This window comes from Melanerpes formicivorus, unplaced genomic scaffold (assembly GCF_026170545.1).
Source record: "Melanerpes formicivorus ecotype bairdi unplaced genomic scaffold, bMelFor1.0.p_v2 SCAF_143, whole genome shotgun sequence".
Lineage (NCBI taxonomy): Eukaryota > Metazoa > Chordata > Aves > Piciformes > Picidae > Melanerpes > Melanerpes formicivorus.
In genome coordinates, this window is record NW_027142495.1 from 844,755 (window position 1) to 863,703 (window position 18,949).

At 42.2% G+C, this 18,949-nt stretch overlaps 1 protein-coding gene across 1 annotated transcript in view; it reads left to right on the top strand.

The window, feature by feature from the left end:
- The window catches only part of LOC137456940 (receptor-type tyrosine-protein phosphatase mu-like), a 463,121-nt gene that overhangs the window by 391,489 nt on the left and 52,683 nt on the right, over positions 1–18,949 (top strand). Inside the window, exon 16 of the mRNA XM_068168616.1 lies at positions 18,457–18,608. Within this exon, the coding sequence (XP_068024717.1) occupies positions 18,457–18,608 (152 nt within the window). The remainder of the gene's footprint in view (positions 1–18,456; positions 18,609–18,949) is intronic.

Consider the following 18,949-nt stretch of genomic DNA (forward strand, 5'->3'; position numbering starts at 1 on the left):
TCTCCCCAGCCTTGTTGCCCTTCTCTGGACACGTTCAAGTGTTTCGATGTCCTTCTTAAACTGAGGGGCCCAGAACTGGACACAGGACTCAAGGTGCGGCCTAACCAAAGCAGAGTACAGGGGCACTATGACCTCCCTGCTCTTGCTGGCCACACTATTCCTAATGCAGGCCAGGATGCCATTGGCCCCCTTGGCCACCTGGGCACACTGCTGGCTCATATTCAGGTGGCTGTCAATCAGCACCCCCAGGTCTCTCTCTGTTTGGGAGCTCTCCAGCCACTCTGACCCCAGCCTGCAGCTCTGCATGGGATTGCCGTAGCCAAAGTGCAGCACTCGGCACTTGGACTTGTTGAATGCCATCCCATTGGACTCTGCCCATCTGTCCAGTCGGTCGAGGTCCCTCTGCAGAGCCTTTCTGCCCTCTAACTGACTAACCCAAACCTCCCCTGGTGCAACTTGAGGGCATTTCCTCTCCTCCTATTGCTTGAAACCTGGGAGAAGAGACTAACCCCCACCTGGCTCCAACCTCGCTTCAGGGAGTTTTAGAATGAGAAGGTCTCCCTTCAGCCTTCTTTACTTCAGGCCAAATAATCCAGTTCCCTCAGCTGCTCCTGGTAGGACTTGATCTCCAGACACTCCACCAGCTTTGCTGCACTTCTCTGGAACCACTCCAGCATCTCAATGTCCTTGGAGTGAGAGGCCCAAAATTTAGAAAACTGCTGTTGTCTTGCAGTGGTTTTGTTGCTGAAGTATTTGTTTATCAAAGCCTTAATATTAAATGAAGTCTTTAAGACTTTCCTTTTTATTAATTTGTAGACTTTTAAAGTTTTAGACACTTCAAATTATAGAGTTTTTTTAATTTTAGACATTTTCAGCTTTAGCCTTCAATTTTTTTAAACTTTTAAATTTTTAGTCCTTTTATTTTTTTAGACCTTTTTTAGACTGTTTTTTATTTCTCAGACTTTTTATTTTAGATAATTTTTTTTTTTAACTTTTAATTTTAAACATTTTGCTCTTTAGACTTTTTGTAGAATTTTGGGGGGGTTACACATTTTATTTTTTAGACTTCTTAGTTTTTAGACTTTGTACTTTTAGGCTTATTAATTTTTTACACATTTTATTCTTAGACTTCTTATTTTTTACACTTTTCACTCTTAAGCTTTTTATTTATGTTTTTAACATATTCTACTTGTTTAGACATTTTAATTTTTAGACTTTTTAGGTTTTAGGCTTCTCATTTTTAGACCTTTTCTTGTTCTAAACTTCTCTTTTTAGACATTTTAACTTTTAGGGGTTTGATTTATTTTTTTTTAGACATTTTTAGACATTTTTTAGACATTTTGCCGTCATTGGAGGTGTTCAGGAGGAGACTTGATGGGGTACTTGGTGCCATGGGTTAGCTGTTTGGGTGGGTTGGATTGGTTGATGGGTTGGACGTGATGATCTTGAAGGTCTCTTCCAACCTGGTTTGGTTTATTCATGTTTATTCATGCTGTCTGAAATTGGTTTGGGGTTTAGACCTCTTATTTTTCAAACTTTTTATTGTTCAGAGTCCTTACTATTCAGACTCTTTATTTTTCAGACTCTTTATTTTTCAGACATCTTCTTTTCCAGACTTCTTCTTTTTCAGACTTCTTATGTATCAGACTTCTTCCTTTTTAGACTTCTAATATTTTAGGCTGAAAATAATTCCAGGCATTTTAACTGAAACGCTGTGAATCAAAGTGGTTCAAGCTCTCCACAGCCAATAGCTGTCCCAGCCTCTGCACGCAGAGAGCAACAAGATTTGTGTTTTCCACATCATTAAACTGACAGCAGAAATTAGTCCGCAGTATTACAACCTAAAAAGTTAAATTACAGCTCCGCGCGTCCTTTATGCAGTGGGGTGTGTGGAAGATGTTGGATTTTAATGTTCTCCATAATGGAGAATTTAAATTGCGGTGTTTGTCAAATCTCCCATCTTTGTTTCGGAGTGGAATATTAATTACCCTTTTAACTAGGAGAGGTAAATAAAATGAGCATCCACTGCCTGCCTAGGGGTAAATTGCAGATTACTGACAACGTGACGTGGCGTGCTAAATGTCAGTTTTGTCAAACAAATTTAGAGGAACAGTTAAACTATTAGCTTCCCGTTGTTACAGGGTTTTTTCTTGCACTGAATGGCTGTTGCTAGCAGCAGGGGCACTGTACCATATGGAACACGAAGGGAGCTAAATTGAATAAGCCAGATGAATGAGGAGATAGCACTACAGACGCACTCAATTAGTTTATAACTGTCTATTAACTTCTGTTGGTGGTTTTGAATAAACAATAGATTAACCATTACAGCCCTCCTTGTCCTGCCTGGAACCAGTGGGAAGATGGCATGCAGAGAAGAAGGAGCCCAGCACTTTCTTCTTTATATTTTTTTACCTCCTGCTTCTTAATGACTTGTGCAGTGCTGGCAGGACCTGCAAGTAATAAAATGCATTAATTCCAAAGTAGCAGCTCAAAATATTTCAGATGTGGTATTGCATACAAAATAGTTCTTTGAATAAAATTACCCTCAGCTGCTCAGTCTATTTTCTTAGGAGCTGCTTTAGTAGCAGGGAAGTCCTAGTATGGCTACAAGGACACTGAGGTGCTGGAGTGCATCCAGGGGTCCGTGGAGCTGGTAAAGGGTCTAGAGAACAAGCCTTGTGAGCAAAGGAAAAGGGAACTGCAGGTGATTAACCAGGAGAAAAAGAGGCTTGGGACAGATCTTCTTGCTTTCTATAGCTGCCAGAAAGGAGGTTGGAGAGAGGTGGGTGTCAGACTCTTCTTGAAAGTAACACGCAACAGGACAAGAGGAAATGGCCTCAAGTTGCACCAGGTTTAAGTTGCACCAGGTTTAGGTTGGACATGAGGAAAAATTTCTTTCTTAAAGAAATTTTTGCTGTTGTCAAGGCCTGGAACAGGCTGCCCAGAGTAGTGGTGACATCCCCTTTCCTGGAGGGATTCAAAAACTGTGTAGATGTGGCACTGAGGGACATAGTTTACTGGTGAAGTGGCAGTGCTGGCTTAAGGGCTGCACTTGATGATCTTAAAGGTCTTTTTCAACCCAAATGATTGTATCATTCTAACTTTATTTTGAATCACTGTCCCAGTGCAGTGCTGAGGGTTGGTCTGCACATCTGTTGAATCATCTTAAAATGAGTAGTTTCAGATATTTTATGACACTTAAATTGTCATCTTATTTTTAGCCTTCTTGAAGTTTACCAATTAACACTACTTAGTTACACAGAGTGTCCTGGTTTTGCTGGGGCACAATCCCAGGCTAGCCACAGGCTAAAGGCCATTAGCAGCTCTGAGTCAGCCAGGACAGTGGGCTTGAATTGGCCACAGGTGGATCCCAGGCCATCAACATCACAGTTTAGCGCCAGATACGGCCTAAACATGGACAGAAAGGTTAATATTGGGGAGCAGGTGCTGGGGATCCAAAAGAAGGCTGGGAACATGGTACTTGAAGAATTCATGACATTAATCCATAGAAAGCTGGGCTCTATTAGCTGTCTTGTTCAGGAATAAAGTTGCTTGAAAATGCAAAGACTTTGTTTTCTGGTCCAGGCTTCCACTTAAGTAATGACACTCATCCTACGGAAAAACCTTTAATCTGTCAGCTGAATGCAATGGTCTTCTCCATGTTCTGTGTACTCACACAGGGTGATGATGAGCTTCCTGCTCACATCTTTCCAAGATGCATTTTAGTGATGAGTGAAGTGGTTTCTGTCCGTCCTCTTCCCACACACATTTCACAGGGAGTGATATATGTTTTAATTAGTAAATCCCCATGAAACATCTAAAACTCCTCAGGTGAAAGGGGCAATGTTAATAAAGTGGAAAAATAGCTTAAGAGTCTTGTGTTGTGTGGGAACATGAACTTCATGGATCAATGTAGTAGATGGTAGAGACAAACTAGGACTGCAGGGGAGAATTAAGATGTCCTGTCAGTTGCAGGCTACAATGCTAATATATTCCTATCCATATGTTATTTTGATATCTAAAAAAACAATATTCCAAATCATGTTAACATTGTCTGCTTCTGTTGAAGTAATTTATTTTTCCTTAGCTATACTTGGGAATGGCAGTAACTGAGAAACTTGCCCTAATTTCGGAAATCAGCTATCAGAGTAGAGGGAATGGTGTTCTAGTGCCCCTTAAAATTCTGCCCAAACCTAAGTCCTAACTGTCCAAACCAAGTGTCCATTTCGTAGCTTGGATATTAGGAAAAATTTTCTTTACTGGAAGAGTGGTCAAGTATTGCAACAGGTGAAGGTGGAGTCGCCATAACTGGAGGTGTGAAAAAAATACATAGACATGATACTTTGGTTCATGGTTTAATGGCCATGGTGGTGTTGGGTCAACAGTTGAACTCTACCTTAGAAGTCTTTTCAAACGAAAATCATAGAATCATAGAATCCGTCAGGGTTGGAAGGGACCACAGGGATCATCTAGTTCCAATCTTTTCAGAGAACCAGAATCCACAACCTCTTCAGCCAGCCTGATCTAGTGTTCCAGCACCTACAAAGTAAAATAATATTATTGTATACTTTCATAGAAATGGTATTGTTAACCAATAAATTCTTGAGGGGTGCAGAATCATTTATGGAACTCTTCTAAAACAGAGGTACTGCTTTCTTTGCTACCAAATTCTGCTAGTTTGGGTTTGTTGTTTTTCTCTTTTTAATAAAGAAAGAGCAGTTTTCCTTGCTGCCATCACAGTTTACATCCTGTCTCTGTAAATAATGAGTAGGAGAGTAAATTTTAGCACTACCATATTACATCTTAGCAACTTCATGGCTGTTCATTGTTATTAGAGAAGTGAAAAGGGATAGTTTGTTGTTTATCAACACATAATCCTGTTAGTTCTCTTTCTGGCTTCATTTCCTGCTCCCTGCACTTTAGACAGGTCTGTGTATCTCTGTAGAACTCAGTGTACTTAGGATGTTACATGACTACTATGAAGTGTAACATTCCAGTATCTCTGATGTACTGGGCTGTGCATTGTATAACTATCATTGCTGTTAATTCCAAATACCACCTGGTGGATATTTTTAACCGTGATGCAGTACTATAGATCTTTGTGATATTGCCTTCTCAAGAACAACTCAGTGCCTTGCAACCCCTGTTAATAACTGTAGTATTCCTGTAGTGGATGATTTCATCAGGGGAAGTGCATTGACGCTATTCACAGCTTTCACACTGTTTGCTCAAAAAGGAATTTTACTGTGCAAGGTTAGTATAGAAGCTTCAGATTTTTCCCTTTCCAGGGATAAAAGATGTACTTTCTGTCTTTCTGTAAAAGTACAAATCAGGGGTTGCTCTGCTGGAAAGCAGGTCTGCAGAGAAGGACATGTAAGTGATGGTGGACAAGAAATTCATCATGAGCGAGCAATGTGGCCAGGAAGGCCAATGAGTGTGGCTGGCAGGTCAAGTGAGGTTTTCCTACCCCTCTACTCTGCCCTACTGAAGCCACAACTGGAGTCCTGGGTGGAGTTATGGGCCCCTCAGGTCAAGGCAGAGAACTGCTGGAGAGTCCAGCAGAGGCTGCAAAGATGCTAAGGAGGCTGGAACATCTCTATGAGGAGGAATGCTTGCGAGACTAGGAGCTGTTTAGTCTGGAGGAGATCAGACTGAGATGGCATCTTTTCAATGCTGGTCAATATCTAAATGGTGGAGGTCAAGAAGACGGAGCCAGATTTATTTCAGTGGTGCTCAGTGATGGGACAAGGGGCAACAGCTGCAAACTGGAACCTGAAAGGTTCCATCTGAACACAGGGTAAAATTTCTTTGTTTCAAGGGTCATTGAGGGTCTGCAGCAGGCCTTCCCAGAGAGGCCTCTGTATCTGGAGAGATTCCAAACCCACCTGGACATTGTGATCCCAGGCAACCTGCCGTGGGTGAGCCTGCTATAGCAGGGGGGTTGGACTAGATGATCCCCAGAAGTCCCAACCCCTGCCATTCTGGGATTCTGTGATTTAATGTCGTATTTTGACAGAAAACAGAATTAGATTTGCAAAAACCTTTAAGGCGCTCATTTTCTCTTTGTGTTTCTGTGACAGAGATGTAGACTTAAAGGTAGCATGGACCCATGCAATAATTCTGATTCTTCAGTCTTTGGATTATCATAATGCTTGTGGGTGGCAAAGCTCTGAGTGAAAATCCCATATTATATGCATTCATTAACATTCTTTTCTAATATTATTGAGACTGTAACACTTCAGGGTTTTTTTCAGCTGGATCTGTATTAGAAATATTTAAAGAAGCTTTCCTTGACACCTTTCTTAGATCTTTTAATTAAGAAAGCCTTTGGTGCTAATAAGTTCAGGTTTGCCAGAATTAAAAATGAAAGTACCTAAATAGGTATTTGAATGTTCTCATCTAAAGCCATCAAGCTCTATCAGCCACCCTTTCCACACCAGGCCCTAAAGTGGGTTGGAACATAGAACTGTTTTGGTGGGAAGAGAGCTCGAAGATCATAAAGTCAATTAATCATTTTTCCTTGCCATACAAGCACTGTATCTGATGATCTCCAGAGGTGATTATGAGCCTGTGAATATAGAACAAAAGCCTCCAATACCCATATCTGCTAAGAGATTAATGGGTGCTAGACAACTTTGTAACTTGTTTCTTGCCCCATTCCTCTGCATGGGATCAGATTGGATAGAGGGAGGTACTCCTTCTTCCCTATTTTGCCCAAGTGAGGCCACATCTGGAGTAAAGGGTCCACTTCCATACTCCCCAGCTCAAGAGAGATAGGGAACTGCTGGAGAGAGACCAGTGGAGGCCTCTTAGATGCTGAGGGGTCTGAAGCATCTCTGTGAAGAAGAAAGGCTGAGACACCTGGGGCTGGTTAGCCTGGAGAAGAGCAGACTGAGAGGGAGTCTTCTGAATGTTCAGCAAAAGCTAAAGGGTGAGGGGCAAGAGAATGGGGCCAGACTCTCTTCAGTGGTGCCCAGTGACAGCACATGGGGCACAAACTGGAACCCAGGAAGTTCCACCCAAACATTAAAAGAAACTTCTTTCCTTTGAGGGTGCTGGACTGCTGGAGCAGGCTGCCCAGGGAGGTTGTGGAGGTTTTTGTCTTAAATTTGATTGCCACAGTAGTTGTGGAGTCTCCACCTCTGAAGAGATTCCAAACAGTCTGTACATTGTAATCCTGGGTAACCTGCTCTGGCTGACCCTGCTTTAGCAAGGGGGTCAACTAGATGTTCCCCAGTGGTCCCTTGCAACCCCCACCATTCTGTGATGCTGTGACTCTGTGCAGCTGCAGACTGATCAAATAGCATCAGCCTCACCAGGTCTTGGCTGGACTGCTCTCTCCTGCAGTCACAGTTTAAGATTACCAGAAGTCCATATGTCACTGCTCTTCCATTCCCAATTAGATGATACCCATGGCTTGGGAAAACATTTGAATTGTTTTTCAAGCTGCATGCTTCTGAGGACCCCCTGCTTAGTGCCTGCCTTCCTGCAGAGTGCACTTTCAAATAAGTACACTACCAAGAGCACTGTGTTCTGTGTGCATTTTCATGCATCCCACTTGTTATTCTCCCCACCTTAAGGGATGGCCCAATTTCAGTTGCCCCTTAGGAAATAATGAGTTTCTTCTTCACATGACTGAGTATTGCTTATCCTGAGATTTTAGTCAGTGACTTTTGCAGAGCAGAATTTTCTTGTGGAAGAAAAGGAAGATAGAGCCCTAAAAAAGGCTGCTTAAACCCCTCTGCAGTTGGGTATTTTGGACTGCTGAGGTTTAGGGTCTAGAGCACAAGAGGAGCAGCTGCAGGAACTGGGATTATTCAGCCTGGCCAAAAGGAGGCTCAAGAGAGACGTCCTGTTCTAACACTCCCTGAAAGGAGGTTAGAGTGAGGTGAGGATTGATCTCTTCTACCCATTTCACAAGTTATAGGACAAAAGGAAACAGCCTCACATTGCACCAGGAGATGTTTAGTTTGGACATTAGGGGAAAATGCCTTCCCCAAAGGGGTTGTCAACCCCTGGAACAGGCTTCCCAGGGCACTAGTGGAGTCCCCATCCATGGAAGGATGGAGAAGTTGTGCAGATGTAGTGCTGAGGGACATAACTTAGTGGTGACCTGGCAGCCCTGGGTTAATGGTTGGACTTGATGATCTTAAAGGTGTCTCCCAGTCAAAATAATTTGGATTTCAAAAGTCTTGAAGGAGGGATTTGCTTGAAAAACAGAAAGGCACAAGATGGAGATTGAGTGTAGGAATGGCTTAAAATAAATTATCTGTGAGTCTGTGAATGCTCAATAACAGCATCAGCAACTGTATTGTACAGGCTGCTGCCTGAACTGGAGTACAGAGGCAATAATTCTTTTGTTCAAGCAAGGAAGCATAGGACTGTGGTTCAAAAGTAAGCATGATCGAGGAATGACGTCTTGTGGAGAAAGCAGTGTCTCCAGGAACTGAAGGCCATCACACTGCAGGATTTTACACAGGATCTAGATCAGAATATTTATCTGTCTCCCAGAACATATGTGGCAGTACAATGGAATTTTTCATCAGCAATAATCCTGTGGCTGTTTGCCTTCTGTTCCTGGGCAGCAGCAAGGCAATCACAAAATGGAAGGGCTTGGAAGGGACCTCTGGAGGTCATCTAGTCCAACTCTCCTGACAAAGCAGATTCACCTAGAAAGGTTGCATAGCGTGCTGTCCAGGCAGGTTTTAAACAAGTCCAGGGAAGGTCCACCACCACTCTGGGCAGCCTGTTCCAGTTCTCTACCACCCTCTATGTAAAAAAATTTATCCTCATGTTTACATGGAACTTCTGTGCTTAAGGCAGTGTCTGAGTCCTATTAGATTAAGCCTATCAAAACCTTTGCTGTTGGTTCTGCACTACACCACTCTGTATATTTAGTTATGTATTTACATACATGCATTCATGAATCTAATTTGGACAATACATACAGAATATTTACATATATTTAAACAGCAAATATGCTAAAGATAATTCCTTCAAGCACTGCTTTGGAGAACCTTAAACAATTTATTTTGACTGTATTTTATATCCTTATACTAACAAAGCCAAGTGTCTTAGTTTCCATCCAGAGAGGGAGAGAGATGTATGCAGAGATCTAAATACCTTGAAGGCAAAATATTTCCTATACCTAAAGAGATGTATCCAGAGAGATCTAAATACCTTGAAGGCAAAATATTTCCTATACCTAAAACTGTCACATTTGCCATCATTGCTTTTGATTAACTTGGGCCTAGAAGTAACTTGTTGGACTCTGCAGAAATCTGGGAATCTGCTTCCTCCACATAAGACAAAGTTTCTAACCCCATAGTGAAGATAACAACTTACATCACATAGAAAATACCTGTCTGGTGCCCAGGTCAACCTCAGGTAGTGCTGCACTGTGGGGTTTCAGATTTTCTGTTTGTGGAAGGAATCATTTATGTGAGAGATTTACTTTTAAAGACACTTGTCTGGTCATGGTTAAGGAGTTTAGAATCTCACAGCAGTGGTTACTGGGTGTGGAGGATGATGGAACTATCCCATAATAGACATATCTGCTGTACAGCTCTGTAATTCCTCATGCTCTGAAAACAAGGTGAAAATGTGGTGTGGGGAAAATGATCCCCAAACAAATTTGCCTTGTTTTAGTGCTGCCTCTTTTCTCAGTTTGCAAAAGCAGAGGGATTTTGGGCACCTACAGTTCACACCACCCCTGGGGGTTTGAGGTTCTACTTAAACCTGACAGCTATGGGATGAGAAGATGTTTTCTTTTCATCATTAGCCAGCTTTTTCTAAAATGATAATTAGTCTCAGGAAGAGAATTTCAAAATCTGTCATGATTGTGTTTCTCTGAAGAGCTTTCATGTTGTCTGGCACCACACATCACACCGGTCCCTCCTCCTGAGCAAGCCCTGGTGTTGTCTGTTGAGTTCTTTATTCAGATCATATGATAATATGATGGGGGGATGGGGGGAAGAGAAGAAGAAGAAAAGCTGTTGAGACAAAGGGGAAGAATGGCAATGTCAAATGCAAAATATCTTTTGAACAATAGGTTATAAAAATGGTTTTCCTGTACCATGGGCAAAATCTTTAAATACCCATCTCCACAATACTAAGAAGGAGATAAACCTGTCTGTGAGCCCAGAATGACACACACATCTTTCACTCATCTAAATTGTTCCTTTTAAGTTTTAGCTCTTAAAATAAGATTCGGTGTGTATATTCATTTGCATACAAAAGATCCTTGGTTCTCATTCTTTAGCTAGGTAGGTGAACAAAGCAACAACAACAAAAAAGTCCAGTTTCTGTGTGAATCTTCATTTAGTGCTTTTAATAGAGTTAACAAAAGTAAAAATCATCCTTTTTCTGTGAGCTCCCCAGTTCAAGAGAAACAGGGAACTACTGGAAGGAGTCCAGCAGAGGCTACAAAGATGCTGAAGGGACTGAAGCATCTCTGTGAGGTGGAAAGGCTGAGAGATCTGGGGCTGTTTAGTCTGGAGAAGACTGAGGGCATCTTCTCAGTGCTGCTCAATAGCTAAAGGGGGGTGGGGAGAATAAAGGGGGGGCAGACTCTCTTCAGTGTTGTCCAGCAACTGGACATGGGACAAGGGGCACTAACTGCAGCATAGGAGGATCCATCTTAACATGGGGTGCTGGATTCTTGGAGAGAGGTTGTAGATTCTCCTTCTCTGGAGAGATTCCAAACCTATCTGGACATTGTCATCCTGGGCAACCTGGGTAACCTGGGTTACTGTTTAGCAGGGAGGTTGGACTAATGTTCCCCAGAAGTCCCTTGCAACTCCTATTAAGCTGGGATTCTGGGGTTCTGTGATTTATGTGCCATCAGTGTGGCAGAAGTTAATGCAACTCAAACACAATGGAAAATGGAGCATTTCATCTTCATTAACATGATAATATATCTGTTGCTAACACTATATTAGAAAATCAAAATATAATTTGCCTTTTGTTTAAGGGAAAATTATCACATTCCCATTATGCAGTTCAATGTGAATACAACGGGACCCCTAATGAAAAGCATTATTGATTGCAATATTTACACAAAGTCTTCTGCTTAAGTTAGAAAAGTGTTTTAGTACATGCAACAGGGGAAAAAAATAAAAACTAATAACTTTAAAAAATATCTATTTCTATCTGAATATTGAATTATGTATGCAATGTAATTTTAAGTAATATGTGTGTCATTTTACTAGTATTCAGTTCTGGGCCCTTCAACAGAAAAAAAGGACATTGAGGTGCTGGAGGGTATCCAGAGAAGGGCAACAAAGGTAGTGAAGGGTCTGAAGAACAGGTCTTGTGAGGAGCCCCTGAGGGAACTGGAATTCCTCAGCCTCAAGAAAAGGAGGCCAAGGGAAACATCATCACCCTCCACATCTCCCTGAAAAGAGGTTGGAGCAATGTAGGAGTCAGTCTCTTCTCCCTAGTGTCAGGTGATAGAATGGGAGTAAATAGCATGAAATTGTGCCAGAGAAGGTTTGGTTTGGATGTTAGGAAAAATTTCTTTACTGAAAGGGTGGTCAGGCATTGGAACAAGCTGCCCAGGGAGGTGGTAGAGTCACCATCCTTGGAGGTGTCCAAGAAACATGTGGATGTGTCATCTTTGGGACATGGTTTAATGGCCATAGTGGTCTCAGGTTGACAGTTGGACTTTATGATCTTGAAGGTCTTTTCCAACAAAAATGCTTCTATGATTCTGTGGCTCTGTGTAATTCTCACAATTATCACAGAATCACAGAAAACATCCATTTGGAGGAGACCTCAAAGATCATCCAGTCCAAACTTTGACCCAGCACTGAAGGGTCCACACTAAGCATTGTCCCTAAGCGCCAGGTCCACATGCTGCTTGAACACCTCCAGGGATGGTGACTCCACCACTGCATTGGGCCGACCATTCCAATGTTTTATAACCTTCATATGAAGAAATATTTTCTAGCACCCAGCCTGAATCTCTCCTGGCACAGCTTGAAATCATTTCCTCTAGTCCTGTCACTTGCCACCAAAGAGAAGAGGCTGCCCATCCTCACTCCAGCATCCCTTCAGTTAGTTGTAGAGAGCAATGAGGTCTCCTCTCAGCCTCCTCTTCTCTAGGCCTGGACAACCCCAGCTGCCTCAGACATTCCTCATAGGCTGTGTGCTCCAAACCCTTCACAAGCCTTGTTGCCCTTCTCTGGTTATGCTCCAGAACCTCAATGTCCCTTTTGTGGTGAGGGGTCCAGAACTGAACACAAAATGACATGTGATGGCTTTTTGTGTGCCTTAGAAGACCCATTGCTGAAGACAGGAGAACCATCTCAATTGCAGACAAGGAATGTTTCTCTGTTAAAGGAAAAACAATTAGAACAAAAGTATGGGGGAAAATGTATAAACATAATAGATAGGGATGAAGTCAGTAACATTTGGAGGCTTTCCTGTACGCTTCTTGTGGAGAGCTTTTATTACATTACATCTTCAGACTGAGTGCTGCTGAATCCATGATGCTCAGTAAATGGTTTTTAAATGAAAGCATTTTCCCCAAAATAATGAGTCGTCTTTTAGCATCTCACAGCCAGCCACACTAGATGGGCAAAGTAATTAATTTTGGAGTTAATTAATCCTGCTGGGTATATCATAAGTAGCTTAAACAATGCAAACAGGTGAGTGATTTGAAGTGTCAGAAAAACAGATAAGGTATTTACATCCTGTTTTGTGTATAATCTGTGCAGGGATTGTTTATGCAATAAAAAATTGCATCCAATTTTGGTGTAAAAGTCCACCAGGCTGAGGCGGTGGCCAATAATTAACATTTAGATGAATACAGGAACAAAGCAAAGATGCAGTCATGCAGTCACTGTCCTCTGCTCAGCTCTTGATCAGTTTTTCTTTTCTTGATACATATTTTTAGTATCTCTAGAGTCCTGTGGTGATGTGTTCCATAATCATGTGCTTCCTGGGAGAGAATGTACTTTATATATATACATATATATATCTATATATATATCACTGAACTTTTGTCTTCAGAGAGTAGCTAATGGATTTCTTTCTTCTGCTGTTTGTGAAGTCATTTAGACCCAGTGCTGTGTGTAGTTAGGATTACTTTCATAGAATCATAGAATGTTAGGGGTTGGAAGGAACATCCAGAGATCATCAAGTCCAACCCCCTGCCAAAGCAGGATTACCTAGAGCAAGCCACGCAGGAGCGCAACCAGATGTATCTTGAGAAGCTATAGAGAAGGAGATTCCACAACTTCTATGGGAAGCCTATTCCAGTGCTCTGTGATCCTCACTCTAAGGAGGTTTCTCCTAATCTCAAAATCAAGCATTTTGCATCATTATGGAAGTGGAACTTTCTGTGTTTCAGTTTGCATGCATTGCCCCTTCTATCACAGGACACCATTGAAAAGAGACTAGTACCTTCTTCTTGACACCCACCCTTCAGATATTTGTAAACATAATATGATCTCCTCTCAGTCTTCTCATTTCCAGACTGAACAGCCCCAGATCTCTCATGTATCAATCTCTGCCAACACTGGATTTTATCTTAAGTGACTATCCAGAGAGATAAAGCTGTAAAACCCTAATTCTATCTTTTTAGATACCAACTAAAAATTGTATGTGATCCAAATATGTGTCGTCCAAACAATACTGTTGTCATAGTTTGGGCTGGGTGCCCTCTGCTACAGGGGTATTTCCTGTGTCCAGAAGTCCAGCCCAGTGGGTGGACACAGGAAATTAGGTTATTTCCTACCATGATCCCTTGCACCACTATAAGTTTCACAGTGGGGTCTGGCACTTGCTCTTTCCTTCCTCTCCACCACCTGGTAACTGGGGGAGACATCTCCCGGCCATGTGCCTGGTTAGGCCCAAGGCCATGGGGGGATGGGCAGTCTCAGATCTGGCCAGCTGAGACTAGCCTAGCGGGGGGGGGGGGAAGAGGATCCCTGGGGGTTTTGGGTGCACCCTCAGGTGGGGATGGGATCTCTCTGGGTCTGTTTTGGGGTTTCTTATTGTCACTGTGTTTCTAATTCTCTTCACGCATTCACTGTTTTCTATTTAAACTTTCCATCACTTTTGCAATCTGTTTGTCTGAGTCATTATTTCTGCGCGTGGTGTGGAGGGGGTTTGCCCCAACCTATTACAACTGTCCACAACAAGACCTTATTGTGGCCTGTCAATGCTTAAAGGCAGCCTACAAGGATGCTGGAAAGGGAGGATTTTTACAAGGATGTGTAGCAATAGGACTGCAAGAAGGTAGATTTAAATAAGATGTTCTGAAACAAGATTGTAGGTGATGGAATTTGGTCTCTTCTCCCAAGTAACAAGTGATAAGAAAAGAGAAAATGTCATCAGGTTCTACCAGGGGTTGTTTAGGTTGGACATTAGGAACAATTCTTCTCAAAAAAAGATTGTCAAGCCCTGGAATAGGCTGCCCAGGGCAGAGGTTCCCATCCCTGAAGGGATTTTAAAGTCACGCAGATGTGGTGTTGTGGGACGTGGTTTAGTTGTGACCTGGCAGGGCTGGTCTAAGGGTTGGACTTGGTGATCTTAAAGGGGTCTTCCAACCAAACCGATTCTACGATAGTGATGTGAAGTTCTTTAGTTTCTTAAATCTTGTGTATTTTGAGCCTCCTAGGTATTGAGAGAACCAAGGAATGAATGAGTTGCAGAGACTGCAGCTCTGCAGCACTTTTAGCAATACCTGAAAACTGCAGATGTAAAAAGAAATGTTATGTTCAGCTCAAGTTTGCTTGACTAAGTCCAGTGGGTGTTTTTGTTCACAGTACAAAAGTCTGGCTGGTATTGTTCTCTTCCTCTAACAGTTGTTTCAGTTTTGAACTTTTCCCAAAAGACCTATTTCCAGAATTAGATTCAGATTCAGAAGTACTGTGCAGTTGTTAGTGTCATAAAAACAATCTGCTATATCTTGGTGATGGGACTAAAACCAAAAATGAAGGAAATGAGAAAATGTTGCTCTAATTTCTTTAAGAAAATTAGCTGACTGATTAAAAATTTTGAGTTTCATGTTCTGGGTGCAATAAGCAAGACCTCTGATTGTTAGCAAGAGCTCTGGGTTTCCTTGGGAAAGATGCAATTTTTACTGTAAAATAAATTCTCTGTACCAGCAGATGCTTGAGATGTGCACCCTACAGAGCATGACTGTAATCACACTGAGTGGCTGGTGTCACCTTATTGTGGGTTTAAAGACTGGCAAGAGAAGGCCACTATATACTGCAGTTTCCTAGCTTTAGAATCATAGACATGGTTGGGTCAGAAGGGACCTTCAAAGGTCCTCTAGTCCAACCCTCCTGCAGTCAGCAGGAACATCTGCAACCAAATAGGCTTCTCAGAGCCCCAAAAACCTGCCCTGGAGTGGTTCCAGGGATGAGGCATCTGCTACCAATCTGGGCAACCTGGGACAGGATCTCACCACCATCAGCATAAACAATTTCTTCCTTTTAGTTTAAAACCATCAGCCCTTGCTCTGTTGCAACAGGAGCTGCTGAAAAGTCTGTCCTATTGAGTACTGAAAATTGCCTCCTTTAAGTATTCAAAAACGGCAATGATAAGGTCTTCCTAGAGCCTTGTCTTCTCCAGGCTGAACAACCCCAATTCTCTCAGCCTGTCTTCATAGCAGAGGGCTTCCAGCTCTCTGATCATTATTGTGACCCTCCTTAGTGTGTATGCAGTATCCAGATACCAAATAGGGTCGATAACTGCTTAAAGAGAAGCTGCTGATTCCGTCTTGAAGAGGGGGAAGGCTTGTGAAGAAAACCTGCTTCTGCATCCCTTCCTGAAGCATTGCTCTAGAGCTGGAGTGTCCTGAAGTGTCTTTCTGAGCATCTGCACAGCCATAGAATCAAATAAGTTCAGTTTGCGATTGATGGATGTAGTTGCAGTGATCACATTTTGGATGGTGTCATTGTCAGGGCTCAGGTTGTGGTTTCAAAACCCAGCTGTGCTGGGAGTTGCCCAGTGATGGGCAGGTGGTGGGAGTAGCTGTAGATGCTTTTAAGGCCAAAAAGGATCAGAAGAGAAGCCATTTGTGACTTACTGTGTTGTCATATGAGCTAGAGGTAGAAAGAGGAAAATATAGAGACATTTCACGTTATCACTTTTATAAGCTTGTCCTTATAAAAGACTTCTACTAGGTTGTTCGTTCACTAGGAGATGCATCTCAGATTCTGCTTTACAGAATCACAGAATATTAGGGGCTGGAAGGGACCTCCAAAGATCATCCAGTCCACCACCCCTGCCAGGGCAGGATCACATAGAGTAGGTCACACATGAACTCATCCAGGTAGATTTTTAAAGTCTCCAGAGAAGGAGACTCCACAGCCTCTCTGGGTAGCCCATTCTAGTGTTTTGTCACCCTCACAGATAAAAGGTTTTTCCTTGTGTTCACATGGAATTTCCTATGCTCCGACTTGCACCCTTTGTCCCTTGTCCTGTCACTGGACATCACTGAGGATAGCCTGGTTCCATCCCATGCCATTCAGATGTGGCCTTACCAGGGCAGAGTAGAGGGGGAGGAGAACCTCTCTCTACCTATCAACTACATCTCTTCTAATACACCCCAGGATACCACTGGCCTTCACAGCTGCAAAGACGCTTTAAGTGATATATTACTCTTTTGTTACAATTAGATATGGGGGAGGAAGAGACCGAAGGATTCAAAGATTAAAAAGTTTTGGTTTACTTATGGTATTTGAATGAAATTTTACTCTCTGATACCTTAGAGTTCAGACTGGATGATCTACTGGTCCCATCTGTGTTTATCCAGTGAGGTAATCTCAAGTCTACAATGTCTGTGGAGCACTTAATTCTGTGTAAAACCCATCCCTTGAAGATACTACGCAGAATGAATCTGAAAAACTTTAAGTGTCTATAAGCAAGGACTTAGAAAAAGGCTTGGTCTAGGACAATCACAGGCCACAGATGGTGGGATCCACCATCATCAGGATCACAGATGTCTCACAGAGGGTAAAAGAAAAAAATCTAGAATTGTGGACTTGTTATTTTGTGATGGTGGTTAAGCATTATTCTGGAGGAGGCAGTGAGATTTCTGTTTTGATAGGAACAGACAGATCTGAAAGGAAAAAGAAAAAAGACATAGGTGTGTCCAAAACACTTATAGCTTAATGAATCAGTATTATAGTATCAGAATCAAGATTTTGCCTCTGACAGCCCACTCCTGTTGAGAAGCAACTCACTCCTGTGACTAGTTCTCCTGAAATCGAGCGACGGAAAGTAATCTTTAGAAATGCAAGTCCATTCTAAATGTCACTTGCTTGTGCAAAGTGTGTTAAGAGGTCAAATGTGTATACAGTATCATATAATTAGCTGTATTGTGTCGTGTCTCAATGAAACAGCTCCAGGCAGTTCTATGCGGGTGAAGTGAAAATTGTTACTTATTCCTATTTTTTACAGTTTCAGTGAAATCTACTCTCCATCATTTGTATTTATGCATTTCAAGAGATGTGGCCTAGCTGATATTAGCTTTGTGTCCTAGTAGTCCTCTTCACAGAATCATAGAATTCCAAGGGCTGGAAGGAACCTTAAAAGATCATCTAGCCCAAGCCCCCTGCCAGAGCAGGATCACCTAGAGCAGCTCACACAGGAACACACCCCGGCAGGTCTTGAATATCCCCACAGAGGAAGACTCCACAACCCACCCTGGGCAGCCTGTTCCAGTGTGCTCTCAGCCTCACAGTGAAAAAAAAAATTTTCTCTTCCTTATATGGAACTTTCTATGCTCAATTTCCACCCCTTGCCTTTTTTCCTGTCATTAGGCATCACCAAGAGCCTGACTCCATCCTCTTGGCACTCACCGTTCACATATTTATAAACATTAATGAGGTCAGCCCTTAGTCTCCCCTTCTTCAAGCTAAAGAGCCCCAGCTCTCTCAGACTCTCCTTGTGAGGAAGATGTTCTATTCCCTTAATCATTTCCGTGGCTCTAAGATGGACTCTTGCAAGAAGTTCCCTGATGTCCTTCTTGAACTGAAGGGCCTAGAACTGGACACAATATTCGAGATGCAGCCTCACCAGGGCAGAGCAGAGGGGGAGGAGAACCTCTCTCGACCTACTGACCACACCCATTCTAATACACCCCAGGATGCCATTGGCCTTCTTGGCCTCAAGAGCACATTGCTGGCTCATGTTCAACCTTCCATCCACTAGGACCCCAGGTCCCCAGGGATCCCCAAGGATTAAGGTTCTGCTCACCGTGAGTCAAGGCACTGCCAACCATCCCTTGATTATGAGTGTGTGCAGTGAAATTTAAATTTCCAGAAATGCAAAACGATTGTAAATATGTTACTTCAGTATTGTAGTTTGTAACCATGTTACTAGCTAAATAACATGATACAAACGGTGTAAAGACTATCTCCTCATTGAGTGTTGTTTTGTGCTTTTTTCTTTCCTTTTTTTTCCCCTTTTTTTCCTCAACATTCATTCCTTAAGAAAATTGGCTAAAAAAAGGAAAGAGACATTGAGTAGCACACGGCAGGAAATGACAGTGATGGTGAATTCGATGGATAAAAGCTACACTGAGCAAGGCACCAACTGTGATGAAGCTTTCTCTTTCATGGACACTCACAATCTAAATGGAAGATGTAAGTTGTTTTTTTTTCTTTTCTTCTCTCTCTCTCTCTCTCTTTTTTTTTTCTTTTTTTTTGGAAGGTGGAAGAAAGGTGTAAATGGTTTTTAAAATATTCCTCATTACTCAGTCATGGAAAATCCATGAGACCCAAAGTATCCCACTGTGCAGTGCATTACAGTATGTATTCGAATGAGCAAGATAGTCAGACATCAAGAATAGGCTTCTTTAAAAATAATAAGGATAATTGAGCTTTTTTCTGCCCATCCTTTTCTTCTGCAGAAGAGCAAAGACATTACTGAAACAGCTGTAGTTTTACCTTTCTCCAGTCCCTATTATGTTACAAATTTTATGTCC